At 60.4% G+C, this 17316-nt stretch overlaps 2 protein-coding genes across 5 annotated transcripts; one reads left to right on the top strand and one right to left on the bottom strand.

The window, feature by feature from the left end:
• Nucleotides 1–1341: 1341 nt before the first annotated feature.
• PARP10 (poly(ADP-ribose) polymerase family member 10) lies at nucleotides 1342–13521 on the bottom strand. Of its 2 annotated transcripts, XM_037166596.2 has the most exons (11): nucleotides 10334–10433; nucleotides 10014–10195; nucleotides 9675–9929; nucleotides 9366–9602; nucleotides 8702–9285; nucleotides 8400–8606; nucleotides 8175–8271; nucleotides 7230–7862; nucleotides 7003–7136; nucleotides 2056–2230; nucleotides 1342–1975 (listed from the first exon to the last, which is right to left on the bottom strand). In XM_037166596.2, the coding sequence occupies exons 2-11, from the start codon at nucleotides 10186–10188 to the stop codon at nucleotides 1629–1631; spliced, it is 2844 nt and encodes a 947-aa protein (XP_037022491.2). In that variant the 5' UTR covers nucleotides 10189–10195; nucleotides 10334–10433; the 3' UTR covers nucleotides 1342–1628. The 2 variants fall into 2 exon arrangements, with proteins under 2 accessions (XP_037022491.2, XP_053516962.1); XM_053660987.1 differs by lacking the exons at nucleotides 10014–10195; nucleotides 10334–10433 and adding an exon at nucleotides 13393–13521.
• GRINA (glutamate ionotropic receptor NMDA type subunit associated protein 1) lies at nucleotides 12837–16157 on the top strand. 3 transcript variants are annotated; one of them, XM_037166575.2, is made up of 7 exons: nucleotides 12837–13000; nucleotides 14008–14395; nucleotides 14479–14591; nucleotides 14665–14865; nucleotides 14989–15117; nucleotides 15229–15372; nucleotides 15454–16157. In XM_037166575.2, the coding sequence occupies exons 2-7, from the start codon at nucleotides 14032–14034 to the stop codon at nucleotides 15601–15603; spliced, it is 1101 nt and encodes a 366-aa protein (XP_037022470.2). In that variant the 5' UTR covers nucleotides 12837–13000; nucleotides 14008–14031; the 3' UTR covers nucleotides 15604–16157. The 3 variants fall into 3 exon arrangements, with proteins under 3 accessions (XP_037022470.2, XP_037022472.2, XP_037022471.2); XM_037166577.2 differs by lacking the exon at nucleotides 12837–13000 and adding an exon at nucleotides 13656–13679; XM_037166576.2 differs by lacking the exon at nucleotides 12837–13000 and adding an exon at nucleotides 13726–13891.
• Nucleotides 16158–17316: the final 1159 nt, after the last annotated feature.

Below are 17316 nucleotides of genomic sequence, written 5' to 3'. Positions count from 1 at the left end.
ACACTGGGCCCTCTGTGCTGTCACCCATGGGCTCACTCCTCCGCCCCATCACTCAGACACTGGCCTCCACCCCCAGCACCCCAAACCTGGACCTGGCTCCTCTAATCCTCTGATCATCCCTGACTGGCGCCCCTCCCCTCCAGGACCCTAACCCCGTCCCCTGGACAATGGCGCTGTACCTCCAACCTATCTCACCCTCTAGGACTCCCGAGGCCCAGCCCCAGCCCCGCGCAGTCCCACCGTGGTCTCTGCAGTGTACGCCTATAAATAGCTGGAGCCGCAGTGCCGTGGGCCGCACCAGCTCGCTGCGGCAAGGCTGGGAGCCCGGGCCGCCGCTCCAGCAGCCCACTCTGAGCGCATACACACCCGCACCTCCGGAGCTGCCAGAGCGCACGCACACCCACTCGTGCACACTCCTCAGCTACCCATCCCCAAGAGTGCTGGCGTGCGGGAGGTGAATGGAGCTCTGTCCCGGCGGGGGTGGGGTGGTGTGGGGGCACAATGTGGGCTCTGTGCCTCGGCCCTCAAGCTAAGGGCTGGGAAAGGAGACAGGGGGCACCGACCTGGGGGCCACTCCGCCCCGCCTTCCACAGCCTCCTCCACCGGCCGCCTGTGCTTCAGCCCCCCGCCCGGAGCCCTGCGGCCAGCCGAGCCTCCCCAACACGCCTTCCTGCCCACACCCCGGGCACCGCCCGACCAGTTCCGCAGTCTCCGGCCCTCAGAGGTGGTGTCCTCCAGAGGGAGAATGGACCGAGACGCAGCCCCTAGTTACGGAACGCCTGCGCACGGATAGCCCCCGGCTAACCCCGAAGCTTCCGCACACTGCGCGCCTCTCCATCCCGGCCCCGGTTATACGTGCCTGGTGGCTCAGCTCGGCTAGGCTCGGCCGCCGCAGCTAGACTGCTTGCAGCCGGAGATCCGCGGAGGCGACGCAGGCGGGGCGAGCCCGGAGCCCCGCCCCGGCTCCAAACCCAGCGCCGCCCGTACTGTCCGCGCTCCCGAGTGCGTGCGGGCCAGGGGCTCACGGAGGCGAGGCGGTGGGGCTGGAGCATTAGCGTGGCTCCACCTCAGCGCTCCTACCGCGCACCCGCCTATCGCCAGCCACGCCCCGCCACTTCCCCGCGCATTCGGGGCGGGTCGGTCGGCAGGGAGACGTTGTTGGGAGCGCGTGCTTGACACTAAGGCTACGTGGGGTCGCTCGGGTGCGCGCTGGGTCGGGCCCCTGCGGACGGCCCAGGACCTCCCCAAGGGAGCATTGGGGTCTGGCCCTCGGCCCCTGCCACTAGCCAGGCGGCCAAGGTCCCTCCCGCCTTGCAACACAGGTCGGACTCGGAGCCCCAGCAGGTTCCTCCACCCCATTTCACGTTTATTCAAATTTCAGCCTCGCGTTCGGGCAAAGTCCGGCCTCCTCCTGGGCTCTGCTGACCCCTGGTGGTTGGGTCGGCCCCTGAGGGGACCCGGCCCCTGCCCTTCTCGTTGCACCGCGGATCCCTGAACAGCAACAGGAGGAAGGGGCGCATCAGGAGGCGGGAGCTCAGGCAGCGCAGGGATCTGTGAGGCTGTGTGGGGATGGAGCCGGAGCCTGGGGAGCAGGCGGCCAGAGACGGGGTCGAGAGGGGCCTATCGGGTTAGATGGCCGGGGAGTCGGCCAAAGGCCCAGAGGGGTTCCCAGGGGAGGCCCGGGGTATGTGCTCGCACGTGATGAGGTGGGTGGGCAGCGCCTGCGTGTCATGGAAGATGACGAAGATGCTGGGCTGGCGGAGGCAGTCCACAGCGCTGTCGTAACGCAGGAGCACGTGGCCCGGGGCCCGCCTAGGGGGCACCCGCAGCTCCCGGCTTCCCAGTCCGTAGTCGCCGGTCAGCACCCGCGCCACAAACACTGCCTTGTGGCCGTCGGCATTGGGGGGCGAGTAGCGGTTTTGCACCGACAGGGAGGCGCGCTTGGCGAAGTACACGCCCTTCCCGTACAGCGTGCCTGTGGGCGGGACGGGCCGGGGTCAGGGTCACCCAGGGCGGCAGAGCCCACACCCCTGCCCTACCCGTTGCGGGCCTCACCGTTGCGGCCGCAGAAGCTGCGATTGAAGCCGTAGGCACAGATGTCTGGGACGGCGGACGCGGACGTGCCATGGTACAGGACGTGCTCGACCGGGTGCTGCTCACAGCGCTGCTCCAGGCGTTCTCGGTGCAGCTCGTACTGCTGCTGCAGCAGCGGGTGCAGCACGCGTTCCACCTGCCAGGCGAGCACAGGGCTGTTTGCGCGTGCACCCCACACCCAGGTCTCTGCGCCGACGGGACAGAGCTGAGCCAGGAAATCAAGAGCCCTGTGTTGGAGGTCAGGGCCTGGGGAGCCGGCACCGCTCCAGTCCTGCTCTGTCTAGCAGCAGACGTCAGGCGGACATTAGCGACCTAGATGGGGCTCCTAGTGGCACTGGAGGGCTTCCAGAGAGGCAGCAGGGGAGCAAACGCAACCACTCACAGGATCTTGGCATCCACAGCCAGACCTCGGAAGAGAAAAGGTGAGCCCACTCTGCCCTCAGGGCTTCACTCCCAACACCAAGAGGCACACCCACCGGGGCCCTCTGTGCTGGGAAGACCAGGTGACCAGCCAGTCAGCCGTGGACCAGCTTCTGGGACTCACTCAGTCTCTACAGAAATTCTGACTAGTCTCCACGGAGGGATGCAGAGGAACGTTATGTCCATTGAACAAGACTAGCTAATGTGAAAAAGAAATACTCTGAAAATTAGCAAGTTCCTACCTTAAGAATGGAATTAATGAACAATTAGTTTTAAAATACATTAAAAATTTGTTTTAGCCCTGGTTGGTGTGGGTCGATGGATTAAGCGCCGTCCTGTGAACCAAAGGGTCGCCAGTTCAATTCCAAGTCAGGGCACATGCCTGGGTTGCAGGCCAGCTCCCCAACTGGGGCTCTCGAGAGGCAATGACACATTGATGTTTTTCCTCCTCGCTTTCTCCCTACCTTTCCCCATCTCTAAAAATAAATATATAAAATATTTTTTAAAATAATAAACATTTAGCCCTGGCTGGTGTAGCTCAGTGGACTGCGAGCGGGCCTGCGAACCAGACAATCGCGGTTCGATTCCCAGTCAGGGCACATGCCTGGGTTGCAAACCAGTTCCCTGCAGGCCAGTTCCCAGCAGGGGACGCATGAAAGGCAACCATACATCGATGTTTCTCTCCCTCTCTCCTTCCCTTCCCCTCTAAAGATAAATAAATAAAATATTTTAAAAAATAATAAACATTTAAAAAAATTTAAAGAACTCATACAAGTCCACACCTGGAAGACAAACAATCCAATTAAAAAATGGGCAAAGGACCTGAACAGACACTTCTCCGAGGAGGACATACGGAGGCCCCATGGACATATGAAACGATAGCATCACTAGCCATCAGAGAGAGGTAAATTCAAACCACAGTGAGCCCTGCTGGTGTGTAGCTCAGTGAACTGAGTGCAGACCTGTGTATCAAAGGGCTGCTGGTTCGATTCCTAGTCAGGGCACATGCCTGGGTTGCAGGCTAGATCCCCAGTAGGGGGCACACAAGAGATAATCACACACTGATGTTTCTCTCCCTCTTTCTCTCTCCCTTCCCCTCTTTAAAAATAAATAAATACATATTTTTAAATAAGCCACAGTGAGATACCACTTCACACTGGTCAGAATGGCCATCATGAACAAATAACAAGTGCTGGCAAGGTTGTGGAGAAAAGGGATTCCTAGTGCACTGTTGGTGGGAATGCAGACTGGTGCAGCCACTGTGGAAAGCAGTATGGAATTTCCTCAAAAAACTAAAAATGGAACTGTCTTTTTTTTAAAGACTTCATTTATTCATCTTTAGAGGGGAAGGGAAGGAGAGAGGGAGCGAAACATCAATGCATGGTTGTCTCTCGTGAGCCCCCCACCACCGGGAGCTGGCCTGCAACCCAGGCATGTGCCCCGACTGGGAATTGAACCTCGATCTTTTGGTTCACAGGCCTGCACTCAATCCACTAAGCTACCCCAGCCAGGGCTGGAGCTGTCTTTTGACCCAGGAATTTTACTGCTGCAATTCCACCCTAAGAGCCCTGAAACACCAATTCAGAAGAACCTGTGCACCCCAATGTTCACAGCAGCATTATTTACAGTAGCCAAGTGCTAGAAGCAACCTAAGTGCCCATCAGTAAATGAGTGGATCAAAAAACCATGGTACATTTACACAATGGAATACTACACAGCAGAGAGAAAGAGGAGCTCCTACCCTTCTCAACAGCGTGCATGGAACTGGAGAGCATTATGCTAAGTGATATAAGGCACGAGGTGAAAAACAACTACCATTTGATCTCACCTGTAAGGGGAATCTAATCAAGGAAACAAGTGAGCAAAGCAGAACCAGAGACGTGGAAATAAAGAATAAATTAACAATGGCCAGTGGGGAAGGGGAACGGGGGGAACGGGGGAGAGAAGGGGGAGGGTCCAGTCAAGGAACATGTATAAAGGACCCGTGGACAAGGACAATGGGGGGTGGGCAGGGCAGGGGAGAGTAATAGGGGAAAATGGGAACAAGTATAATTGAACAATGACAATTTTTAAAACAATTTTTAAAGAGTGAGATTGCTGAATCAAATCTAGTGGGTAGGCTGAATAATAGGATCATGGAGCTGGAGTTCTGGAGGGACCCAGAGCTGAAGAAAAGAGATGGAGACTGTGGGGGGACAGGTGAGAGAGGAACTGTGTGACAGAAACTCCACTGGAACAGGGCAGAAGGTGACAAGAGCAAGGGAGGTACTAACGGAAAACAGTTTCCCTGAGCCAAAGGTGGCATCTTCGGGTGGAAGGGGTCCATGAGATGACAAGGACAGGACAGGGGAGAATGACACATCCCTGGCGCCTACCTGCCAGAAAACATCAACCTTCAAAGCGAAAGACTGTTAATGTCCACGTACACCAACGTCAGCACAGAAGTGGAAGAAAGAAGGGGGGGTCTCACATTCTTACACTGAGCTACTTGCCGCCAATATGGGTGCTAAGAGACCATTGAGATTTTTCTTAACTTTCCAAGAGCAAAAAATTTTAAAAAAAGTAATATCACTCAAATACCTGGAGGAAGACATATTTTGATCCTGAATGTTATATCCAGCCAGACTGTTAATGGTGAGGACAAAATCAGGACACATTAGGATAAGCAAGAACCAGCTGTGCTCGGTTACGTTTATAGAAACGTCTTAAGTAAACACACGTAACTTTTGTTTGAAAAATGGCTGACACTATTATCAAATTATAGCTGCAAACTAACCCTAATTGTAGAAGGTAAACTAAATTTAAAAGTCCAATATGGTTACTACCCACTGAAGGAGATACTTCTACTGAACAGAAAAAAGACCTATGCAAGGGGTGACCTGAGGGCATAAAGCGTGACCCAGCAGCCAAGCCCAACACAGAAAAAAAAGGAGGATGTGAGAAAAATGAAGAGCCGTTAGTCCCTGAATCCTAGAATGTCCTCTTTCAAGTAACCCAGTTTTAATCGCCGGGATTCCATTTCCCCATGTTCCCTATGGTTCGATGGTAAATATTTTCTGTTATTATCTATCCATCGACCTACCGTGCAATGACAGAGCTCTGTGGTGGTCACAGAATAAGAGACAAAGTCCATGTGCCCACCCTGACAACAGAACAAGGAGGATGTACCCGGCCACGGGTGAGAGGGAAGATGGAAGAGAAAAGAGAGTGGAAGGCAGGCCATCCCTTCCTTCCACCCAGGAAGGGGAGCAACAGTTTCCAAAGCTCAGTGGGGGGCAAACACTCAGGTGTACCCTCCAGAGCCACACAGGTGCTGCCTGGAAGACTCAAAGTGCACATCACTGACAAAACGGGCCAGGAGTCAGGGATGCGATTGCCATCGTGGTCCTCCTCTGCCAAAGTGCAGAAAGGACAGCTGCTAGGTCCAGGAATGGAGGAAAAATACTTGGTCCAAAGTTTATTAGTCATCTCCAGGAAAGCAGTGTGGCGGGTGGTGCAGGGTGGTGGCGGTGAACAGGGCCAGGTCTGGGGAAGGCCAGAGGTTCTGCCTTTCTGACCAGCTCCAGGTGGCCCAGGCTGTGGGGCCCACCCACAACTTTTTGCATCCAGAGCCAAGCATCCACCTGGCACAGTGAACCAGCTCTCATCGTCCCTCCCTCCTGGGCCTCCGAGAGCCTTCCCCGTAAGAACGCAGCCCTGCTCCCTGCTCCTGGCACCCTTGGCCCCTTCCTTCCTTTCACAACCAGCTCATTTCAGACTGGTTCCTGCCGCACCTTCCAGTCACTCCTCATCCTCCAGCCCAGCTTCAGCTCCAGACAGCTGAGCAGGCAGCAGGGCCTCCTCCCCAGCCCTTTCTTCTGGCCACGCAGATGTCCTGGACCTCCCTGCCCTCCAACCCCTCTCTCCGCCTCCAGGGTCCCTTCTCGGCCTCTCCTCCCTGCACTCCTGGGGTCTCACTCTGGCTCCCACCAGCTGGTCCCAGCCTTTCGTGAGGCACGCTCATGCTCAGAGTCGCCACACTGAGCAAGTAAAACCTCAGGAAGCAGCTGTGGCGCTGCAGCCAGCCCTCCTGCTGGAGTGGACCGTGGGAGGCAGAGGAGCCCCCAGACAGCACAGGCATGCAGCCCTCACAACAGGAAGCTCACCACCCCGCGCTCCAGAAGAGGAAACCCATGGAGGTGGTCACACCCTCACGCAAATGGCAAAGCAGAAACTTGCTCAAGCCTTTCAAATCCCAGGACCCCCAACCTCTAAGCCCTTGTCTCCCCAACCCAGACTTTGTGAACACTCTCTGGGCAGGGACCAGGGGGGTATTCCCTGCCCTCCACCCCCACCCCCTGCCCCCAGCTTCCAGCCTGCCTCACACCAGGCAGCTCTGGGCCAACTGACCCTGACAGGCAAGACTGACAGCGCACAGGCTCTGCAAGATGGAAACAGTGTCCTGAGCCCAGGAGGCCGTGAGGCTGAGGAGACCGAGCCTAGACTCACCCGGATGATACGGATGCTCCTGTGGAAAGTGTCCAGGGTGTCATAGAAGGCCCGCACTACTGCCTGGAACTCCCGGCTGCTCTCCGCCAGACACTCCAGCCTGCCCAAGGGCCCCTTCGGCCTCCGGTGTGGCACTGACACGGGGGAAGAAGAGGCTCTAGGCCCTGCCTGGGGCTGGGGGCGTCCCTGAGAGCCACCCCCCCCCTCGGTCCCAGGTGCAGACTCACAGGTGGTGCTCGAAGCCTCCAAGACCAAACTGGGATCCCAGGGGCCAGCCAGCAGTGCTGCTAAGTGGCGGGCCGCACAGATGGGCTGGACCCCAAAGCCGCGGAGGACAGCACAGTCATTCTGAAGGGCAATACTCACACCGTGCCGCCGCTCTAGGCGGGCACGCAGTTCTGTGGGCAGCATGTGACCCAGAAGCCCCACTGTCTCATCTCGGAGGTGCACCTCCAAGGCAGCCCCCAAGGCCCGGTCCAGCTCATCCATGTCCTGCTCGAAGGCCACATGTACCACCAGCTGGGCCTGGCCCGCGGTGCCCGCCCCCAGGAGTGCTTCCTCTGCCTCCCAAGTGGTTGGCTCCAGCAGGGAGAGGGCCAGCGCTTTCTGCAGCGCAGCAGCCTCCTCCTGCTCCGCCGCCTGGCCCTGTGGCTCCAGTGACCGGTGGAGAGCCAGCTGCAGCGCCGCTTCCTCCTCCAGCTGCCCAGGTGCCCCAGTGCCGGGGGCTGGCAGCTCCTCCTCAAACCTAGGGACAGGCTCCTCCTCCAGCTGCTCCTCGGGCTCCTCCTCCCCGGGCACCAGGGGCAGCCCGTCCTCCCTGTCCAGGCCCTCCAGGGTGGCCAGCCGCTCTCGAACCTCCTCTGGGGACAGAGAGGGTCACTAGGGAAGGGGTCAAGCCCAGCCAGGGTGGGGCTGCAGGACAGGAAGAGCCCGAGAACGGGTGAGATGCGGGTTAGGAGGTCTGGGGTCACGGGACAGGTGCGCGCGAAGAGCAGGGTAGAGGGTGAGAGCAAGAGAGGGCCGCAGCACCAGGTTCCCAGCAGGGGGCGCTCAAGAGGCAATCTGATGTTGCCATCTCTTTCTTCCTCCCTTCCTCTCTTTAAAAATAAATAAATAAAATCTTTTAAAGGGGGGCGGCACAGCATATTCCGGGTGTCCCCAGGGAGCCCTACCCAGGCTCAGATTCTCCTGGTCACTGCCTGTGCTCTCCAGGGGCCACAGAGAGTGGGGCTGGTCAGGGAAGGTCTGGAGGGCCTCGGGAAGGTCGACCTGTGAGGAGAGAATGTTAGGGTCCACTCGGCCCACACCCTCCCCAGGCCTCTGAGCAGCAGCGCAGGAGGTACCAGGCTGAGGTGTGAGAAAGGGGGGGGGGGGACAGGGGCAGGCTCCAACTCCACCTGTGCAGAGTCTGTGTCCAGACGCTCTGTCCCAAAGACACACTGGAACTGGGCCTCCAGCTCCTGGAGGAGGTGCTGCCCCTCTGGGCCCAGCAGGAACTGGGCGCTGCCTGGGTGCTTCAGGCTCAGCACGTGGCAGCTGATGCTGCCCAGCAGACTTTGCAGAAACTCCTGGGCTGCCCGGCATGGGGCCAGGGCTCCACAGAGCTGCAGGAGCAGTTTACAGGGTTAGGGCACAAGAAAGGCACCCAGAGCCCCCAGGCCCTGGGGCCAAAGGTGAGGCGTCCTCGAAGCTTACTCACCCGAAAGCCAGTCATATCTGATCCTTCCAGTGGGAAGAGGGCAACGTCTCCCATGCCAGCAAGGAGGTCCCCGTGATAGAGCTGCAGGAAGCGCATGGCCCCCGGCTCCATCGACAGCACCATCTCCACCAGCCCCGCCTGCTCTGGAGGCCCCATGGCACTGTCCACTGGGCTCACTGGGCCTGGAGACCCTGTGGGCCTCGGGCTCGCCACCCCTGCCTGCCCTGAATACCCCGCGGGCTCCGGGCTTTCCATCTCCTCATCTTCCAAAGTTTCCATGGGCCCCAAGATGACTGGCCTGTCCTGTCCCAGGGACCCTGTGGGGTCCGTCCCCAGAGAGGCTCCTGACTGGCCCACTGCCTCCTCAGAGCCCAGGGTCACTGTCTCTGCGCCCTTCGGTGCCCTCTCTGGCCCTCCAGCCTCCAGGAGAGCACTCTCCGTGGCCCTAGTCCCCAGGTCAGCCGAGTGGTCCCCTCCACTGGGGCCCTCAGCAAGCTCCTCGGGCTCCAGGACGTTGTAGTGGGGGACCAGGCTCAGCTCCCAGCCCTGTAGGCAGTGGTCCTGCTGCAGCACCCGTTCAGCCACTGGGGGGAAGGGAGAGGACAGGAGGCCCGTCAGTGGTCTGAGGGAGGGGGGTGGGCCAAGTCCCTCTAGCCCTACTCACCCTGCCACCGCTGGAAAGTGACCACGGTGCCCAGCTGCCCCGGCAGGCTGCGCAGGTCCTCCAGGGGGCCCCCGCCACTGCGGCGCTCATTCTCCAGGTACAGCTCCAGCAACAGAGAGTCCACAGGCAAGGCGCCCCCCACCACACGCACTGCTCGGGCCTGGGGCACCCACGCCAGGGATACGTCAGCCCCATCCAGGCCCAGGGCCTGGACCTGCTCCTCCAGCACATGGATGTCTGTGGAGAAGGTTCACACTGGATTCAGGCATCTTCCCTAACAGACCCACCTGTTCCTCTCCCCCCTCTCACCTGCCTCAGAGAGGGCCTTGGGCAGCTGGACTAGGGCCCTGTCTGGTCGGGGACTGGCCAGGACACGGCAGGGCTGCTCCGGGTGCCCCATGGCACGCAGCAGGGCCTGGACGTGCTGCTCCAGGTGCTGGGGTGCAGTGCCAGGGGGCAGTCCTTGGAGCAGGAGGCGTGCAGGGGCACGAGGCGGGGCCGGCCGCAGGCTCAGCCGAGCCCCGGGCAGCACGTGCTCCTTCCGGGCCAAGACCCGAGCAGCGTCTGCGGGCAGGGGTGGGGCGGGGTGGGGTGTCAGTGCCGGTGGCCCATGAGGTGCCCAGGCTTCCCTTTCCACCAGCCCCTCACCTGCAGGCTCTTGAAAAGTGAGCACACCCCCACGGCCGAGTCTCTGCCAGCTCAGCACAGGTCCCCCCCCAGAGCGTCGGCGGTTCTCGAAGTAGAGCATGAGCAACTCATCCGGGATATTGGGGGGCAGCCCGCTGAGCTCCACGGCCACCCCCACCTCCTCTGCCTCTGCCATTGCAACCCTAGGGCAAGGACGGGCAGGGGGGTAGGGTAGCCACCCCACAGTCCCGTCCCACCCCTCCCAGCTCCCTCCAACCCTGCTTCTCCTTTCCCCCAAAGCATCCCCTGACACCCCTCTTCATCTTGGGCAGCCTGCTTACACTGCCCCCTGTCTGGGCGTCCCCAGCCCACCACGCCTTTAGCTCGGACTCTGGATCCTGCTCCAGGGGCCAGAAAACAAAAGTGAAACTGTCTGAGGGAAGGAAGAAGGGAGGGGCCTGACGTGCTGGGCGGGGTGGCTGCCCGGGAGGTGCTTCCTTCCTACTGGCAGACCCTCCTGCAGAGCCTTCCACCCCACCCCTTGGCCTGAAGAGACCCCCGCGACCAGGTGTCGGCTGGGCATGACCTGTCAGTCCAGCCCATCAGCCCCATTGTCCCACCCCAGCCCAGTGATCCACAGAGTAGGGGAGGGGGAGTGGCCCACTGGCTGTCCTCTGCTCCCTCTGAGAACCTAAAAATGGCCAATCGCCCTCCCTACTAAATCCACCAGGGGGCACCAGTCACTGCCCCTACTCGGGGACCTCAAGCCTCTGTGTCCCCTTCCCAACAGCAGAAGCATCTTGGGTCTCTGGGCACACCCCTGGCTCAGGCCTGCCTTCAACTCTCCCAGCAACCTCCCCAGACGTGCTCCTCGCCCTTCATAACTAGGAGGGGAGCAGCTCTCACACCCGACCCACAAGTGTGTCCCAGCACAGCCTTCCTCTGCCGCCTCGACCCACTTCCCCAGGTCTCTCTGCCTGGTCCATGCACTCGCCCAGTCTTCCCATCTCACGTCATCAACGTCATCGTCGTCCCTGTCACTGTGGAACCCCAGAAGGTGCAGACACTGTGCCTTGATGCTGCAAATCCTCGTCATAGCAGGGGCGATGGAGGCACAGACAGGGCCCGCAGCAGTGCTCACAGCCAGGCTGCACCTTTAGAAGCCGACTCCCTCTTGGCCCATGCTCCATTTGCTTCCAGCCTCTCAGGGAGGTGTGCCCACGACTCTGCTCTACCTCCCACCTCCCATTTACCCACTAGCCTCCACCCCCGATACTCCAACAGGGAACTGGGGACCTGTCCAGCCTGCACTCCCAGCTGTGCACCTGGCTCCTTGGCTGTCTGCACCCCTGTCCCACCTCCGTCATCTCTCACCTGGATCACTAACCTAACCTTCTAACTCATCTTCCTCTGCCACGCCCACCCACCTCCACCGTCTCTCCTCAACAGAGCAGGCAGAGTGAGCCTTGTAAAGGGGCTCCAAGCTGCTACGGCTTGGGCCATGGTGAAAGCCAGAATCACTCACGAGAAAAGCCGAAGTCCTTTGGAGGGCCTGCCAGGCCCAGCCTGAGGAGCCCCAGTGCCCTCCGTGGCTCCATCCCCCTGGGCTCGCCATGCCCAGCCAGGTCCAGCCTCTTCTGCCCATGCAGCTAACTGCCCCACCTCAACACTCTTGCACCGGCCTTCCCCACAGAGCGACCTGGCCATGCTGCCTCTTACCCACTTAGTTGCAGATGTAACCTGAAGCTAACAGTCTTTAAGGACTTTATACAGGCCATTTCAAAGGCCCTGACCTCAACTCCATACTTGTCATTTTTTATCGTTTCCTCAAATTGTATGAACTTTCAGTTCCACAAAGCACCAATGTGTCCCTGCCTGCCCCACATTTTCTCTCCTCAGAGAACTCGCCACCTCCTGAGATGCTGTGTAATTTCTCTATTATGCTGCTCCCCGCTGCAGAGGGCCAGCCAGGCAGCGGCGCCCTGGGGCAGCTCATGTCACGGTCAGACTGCTGAACTGTCATGAACCAGTCGATAGACTGGTGGCAGCTTACACTCTGTCCTGCTGAAGGTGCCAGTCAGGGCTTCCCCTCACCAGACGTTACCCAACGTTGCACCAGCACACCGCCGACATAGGATAGAGCCTTTTCCAAACCACTGCAGGGTCTGGGGGAGGACAACCATGCCAGAGCCAGGAGCGCAGCAAGGTCCCCAGGCCTCAGGTGGAGAGGCGCTGCGGCAGGGAGTGTCCCTAGCTGCAGCAGTCAGCACCTGCTCAGGAGGACCCCTGGAGCTGAGGGGAGACGTGAAGCCCCCAGTCCTGGGACATCTCTAAACCTCAGCCCCTTAGCAGTGAAACAGGACTAATGGTCGAAGCCTTGCGGTAGTGAAGGTGTGGTGAAGACAGTGAGGATGAAAGGTCTCTGTGGGTCCTGGAATAGTGTGCTTTTGGTGACAGGTACAGATGCTGGAGCTACTGAATGATCAGGCCTCCTGATCGGGGATAGCCTCGGATGGAAAGGGAAAGCGGTGTTTTTAACCCAGGAAAGGATGAAGAGTGCTTGGCATCCTCCGTAATCCCAGGTTTAGGAATAAATTTCTCAGCTCTCTGAGCCAAATTGGCCTGGCAGACCTCTGCCTCCCGGCGTCTTCAGGCCCCACGGCCCAAGCCCACTTGTCGGTGGACATTGTGGAACGCGGAGGCTGGGCTTGGAACTCCAAAAGGAGCCAGTACGGTGGTCGCAGCATGTAGAGTCCTCCGAGGAGAAGCCCCACAGTAGCAGCGGCGGCCCCGCCCCGCGCCCTCTTGGCCCCGCCCACGCCGTCCGGCCCCGCCCCGCGCCCGCCCGGCTCCGTCACAAGGCCCCGCTGCGTCTTCCCAGCCGCAGGCGCAGGCCCAGCCAAGCCGGCTGCGGAGCGGTTGCGGGTTTGGGTGCGGGCGCAGCGGCCATCGACCGCGCGGCCGCACAGCAGACACCGTGCGCACCGTCCTGAGAAGCCCCGCGAGTGGTGAGTCCCCGGACCAAGCTACGAGTCTACCTGCTGAACCTCAGTGTCGGCCGCCTCCGCCCCCGCGCGGACCCTGCGTAGCCCAGCGGCGCCACTGTGGGTCAGTCGGTCGGTCTGGCCTAGGCTCTCGGCCCGCTTGGGGCTGGGGCGGTGGCCAGGGGTCGAGGACCCGCGGCCTAAAGCGGGAGGAAAGTGGCGCTGCGCTGCGGTGGCGGCGACACTCGCGGCCCGAGCGCCCGGCGACCGGGCGGAAGGGCCCACCCTGCCCTCGAAGCAGGTTCGGTGGCCGCCGCCCCCGGCCGCTTCGCCCCCACGCCTGCTTTGTTTCTCCGCACGCCCTCTGGTCCCTTCCATCCCCCACACACCCCCGCACCCCGCTGTTCCTGGCGTACCCCACTGGCAGGCACCCGGGCAGCAGATCCAGGCTCGCTGCCCCCACCCCGGGGAGCGAGGGACGGCCGGGCCCTGCTCTCCGAGAGGAGTCAGGGCTCTCTCCGCTCACAGATGGCCTGCGGATTTCCTAGGATAGAAATAGCCGCCGGCTCTGGCCCCTCAAAGCGGCTTAAGGGGCGGGATGCTAAGGGGAGGGTCCGGGCACACCCCACACCTCCCGACCGCGCCCCCAGTTCCGACCTGGCGGCCCCGACCGGAAGACCCCAGAAGACCCCCCGGAAGATCGGTGAGAAGGCCCTTCCACTTGCTTCTAAGAAGCAACCAGAGCCCCAAATCCCAAGACTGACAGCCATCTCCTCCTCCGCCCCTCCTCCACCTTCGGGATTGGCCCAGAGCAGCCTCTAGCCAGAAGCCCCAGGCCCAGCCACCCACTTTATACCACCCCGCCCCGCTCTCCTAGCCCCTCTGTTCCGGGCTCCCGACTGACCAGAGAAAAAGGTCATGAACTTCCCTTCCTGCGACCGATTGCAGTTTCCTGCAGCAGGTGGGGCAGCCCCAGGCTGATGCTGAGGACTAGTCCCCCCAGGGCTAACTGTTCTCTCTCTTTCCTCTAGGGGGAGACCACAGAACCTGAGGCCATGCCTCACGAGAAGAGTTTCTTGGTGTCTGGGGACAACTATCCTCCCCCCAACCCTGGATATCCTGGGGGGCCCCAGCCCTCCATGCCTCCCTATCCTGGAACCTCTTACCCACAACCCCCGTTCCAGCCTTCCCCCTATGGCCAGCCAGGGTATCCCCAGGGCCCAAGTCCCTACCCCCAAGGAGGCTACCCTCAGGGTCCCTACCCCCAAGGGGGCTACCCTCAGGGTCCCTACCCCCAAGGGGGCTACCCCCAGGGCCCCTACCCCCAAGGGGGCTACCCCCAGGGGCCATATCCACAGAGCCCCTTTCCACCTAACCCCTATGGACAACCACAGGCCTTCCCAGCCCAGGACCCTGGCTGTGAGTGATGGGCAGGGGCTCGGGGCGGGCAGGGGCTCCAGGCATCCACAGGTAGTGCTGACCCAGCCCACCCTGCTCCTCAGCACCTCAGCATGGGAACTACCATGAGGAGGGACCCCCATCCTACTATGACAACCAGGACTTCCCTGCCACCAACTGGGATGACAAAAGCATCCGCCAGGCCTTCATCCGGAAGGTGGGGCTGGGGCTAGGGTAGGGTGGGGCAGAAGCAGTGGCACTGGACGGGCTCTGAGTGGCCCCTTCCTCAGGTGTTCCTGGTGCTGACCCTGCAGCTGTCTGTGACTCTGTCCACTGTGGCTGTGTTCACATTCGTCACGGAGGTGAAGGGCTTCGTCCGGGAGAACGTCTGGACGTACTACGTTTCCTACGCTGTCTTCTTCATCTCCCTCATCGTCCTCAGCTGCTGTGGGGACTTCCGGCGAAAGCACCCCTGGAACCTCGTTGCGCTGGTAACCCTGAAACCTGAGCCCCTGGCCCCCACAGCTCAGCCTTCCCACCCACACTCACAGTTTGCACTGACAGGGGGGTGGGGCTGAAGCAGCCTCCATACCCAAGGCCGTGTCTCCCCACAGTCAATCCTGACCGTCAGCCTATCCTACATGGTGGGCATGATCGCCAGCTTCTACGACACCGAGGCGGTCATCATGGCTGTGGGCATCACCACGACCGTCTGCTTCACAGTGGTCATCTTCTCTATGCAGGTGAGGGGTCCTGGTAGTCGCCTTCCCACGGGTGGGGGCCCCCAGGTGGGGCTAATGGCTTGGAGCCTTGCTGGGCGGGCACCCAGGGCCTGCTGTCCCCTGTGCCCACAGACCCGCTACGACTTCACGTCATGCATGGGCGTGCTCCTGGTGAGCATGGTGGTGCTGATCGTCTTCGCCGTCCTCTGCATCTTCATCCGCAACCGCATCCTGGAGATCGTATATGCCTCACTTGGCGCGCTTCTCTTCACCTGCGTGAGTGAGGGGCCACCTGGGGCAGGGGCGGGCACAGGGGCGGGGGAGCAGGCCCCTGAACACTGCCTGCTGTCACCCTAGTTCCTGGCAGTGGACACCCAGCTGCTGCTGGGGAACAAGCAGCTGTCGCTGAGCCCAGAGGAGTATGTGTTCGCGGCACTGAACCTGTACACAGACATCATCAACATTTTCCTGTACATCCTCACCATCATCGGTCGCGCCAAGGAGTAGACCGAGCCCTGGCTTAGGCGGGGCCCCACGCAGGTGGTGTGGCTGGCGTGGCAGTGCCACCTGGACCTCCCCTCTCTCTCCCTGGGTGCAGCCTGGGACAGAGGAAGCCCCTCTTCGACCTTCCCACGTGTACACTGCAGACACTTCTGTTTAGACCCACTGTGGCCAGCATGGCCTCTTCTAGCCCTCCCACCCTGCCAAAGGGAAGTGAGGCTGCATTTCTGTGCCACCTCCTGCCCACTCACTGTTGCATGAGCCCTGTCTGCCAGCCCACCCCAGGGAGCAACACCAGGTCCCAGGGGACAGGGATCGAGCCAAGAGGTGAGGGTGCACGTCTCCCCTCCTGTCCTAGCTCCCTGCCTGGCATAAAGTATTCCCTTCCCCTCCTCACACCCACCCCGGAGTGCTGCCCTCTGGGGAACCTGAGGCACGAGGGTCTCATCCCTGTGCTGAGCCCTGAAGGCAGAGAGGTTGGAATATTTGGGGGGAGAAGGATGCCTTCCTCTCATTCTGCTGTCTTTAAAATTCCAATAAATGGGACCCTCTGCTCTCTGCTCTTCTTGTCACTCTTCTCAGTGCCACTTCCATGAGGTGGGGAGGGACCAGGTGTTCAGGACCAGGTGGCAGGACCAGGTGTTCATGGTGGGGTTTGCTTGTATTGGGGGTTAATGACAGCAGTAGCTAATCCTTCTCTATCCACACTTCCGCTTCCCTTCTTGCAATCTTCCCAGCCGTGTCCTAAGGTATTTGCCAGGATTCCCAGCTGATGGACAGGGACCCCTGAGACTCTCGGAGGTTAAGCAAGGTACCTGGGTGATATGATGGTAAGTGGCCCGGCTGTGTCTGCCACTCATTCCTGGTAGCTGTACAGTGTGATGTGAGAGCCTTACCATCTTGCCTGAGGGGCAGTGGCCTAAGTTACTGCCCTGCCCTGGGCAAGCTGTCAGTTTCTCTGACTCTGTCTGTCTCTGCAACGCCCCCAGGGGCCTCCAGGCAGCACCTGAAGTGCTGCCCCGGTCTGGCTTTGACAAAGGCCCATCATACCCCTCCACCCTCCCCACCAGAACCATGCAAACTACAGCCCCCAGTGAAGAACTGGACAAAGACCCAGGGCCCTCAGCCCCAGCTCATTCTACACGTCCTCGCCTGTGGCTCTTGCTGCCATAACTCTGGAGCCCTCACCCATCCACACCCTGCCTCTAGGGTATATGTTCAGATGTGAGCTAGCTGTCCATGTCCTCACCCTGGTTCCACAGAGGAGTGCCTCTGCTGCCCCAGACCCCACTCCATCTGAGGACCTCCCTTCCCTGAGCCTCCCTAAGCTAACCCCAGTGGACCCTCCTCATTACGGCCTTCTCCCTGCAGGACCCCCCCTCCATCCAGCTTGACTTGAGAACCCTCCTGGGGCTCCTTCACCTTCTCCCTGAGAACCCGTCAACCTCACCTCTAACCGGCACCATCACCCCAGCATCTGTAATGGGACCCACACATTGGGCCACCACCCTGCCAAGTCCATAGGCCCCTCAGTTGAGGCCTGCCCAGAGCCAAGTCCCTCCTCCTCACCAACCTGCTGCTCCTGCACTATCTCCATCGACAGCGTCCACTCCAGACACTCAGGCCAGGGATGGGGCTGTGCTTTCTCCCCTCCTGTATCCTGCCCGGCCACCAGGTTTGTTTCCAAAACACAGATCACACCACCTGCCTAGTGAAAAC

The sequence above is a fragment of the Artibeus jamaicensis genome, unplaced genomic scaffold, assembly GCF_021234435.1.
Source record: "Artibeus jamaicensis isolate MK-2021 breed Jamaican fruit bat unplaced genomic scaffold, CSHL_Jam_final scaffold_916, whole genome shotgun sequence".
NCBI classification, from domain to species: domain Eukaryota; kingdom Metazoa; phylum Chordata; class Mammalia; order Chiroptera; family Phyllostomidae; genus Artibeus; species Artibeus jamaicensis.
Note: the sequence above shows the minus strand (reverse complement) of the source record. Positions and strands in the feature narration are given on the sequence as shown.

Coding starts and splice junctions, on each gene's coding strand:
- PARP10 (XM_037166596.2), bottom strand. CDS start 10,188: ATGGCAGAGGCAGAGGAGGTGGGGGTGGCCGTGGAGCTCAGCGGGCTG. Junction 8,607..8,701: donor CAGATATGACTGGCTTTCGG/GTGAGTAAGCTT, acceptor CTGCTCCTGCAG/CTCTGTGGAGCCCTGGCCCC. Junction 7,863..8,174: donor CCAGGAGAATCTGAGCCTGG/GTAGGGCTCCCT, acceptor CTCTGTCCCCAG/AGGAGGTTCGAGAGCGGCTG.
- GRINA (XM_037166575.2), top strand. CDS start 14,032: ATGCCTCACGAGAAGAGTTTCTTGGTGTCTGGGGACAACTATCCTCCC. Junction 14,866..14,988: donor CCTGGAACCTCGTTGCGCTG/GTAACCCTGAAA, acceptor GTCTCCCCACAG/TCAATCCTGACCGTCAGCCT. Junction 15,373..15,453: donor GCGCGCTTCTCTTCACCTGC/GTGAGTGAGGGG, acceptor CTGTCACCCTAG/TTCCTGGCAGTGGACACCCA.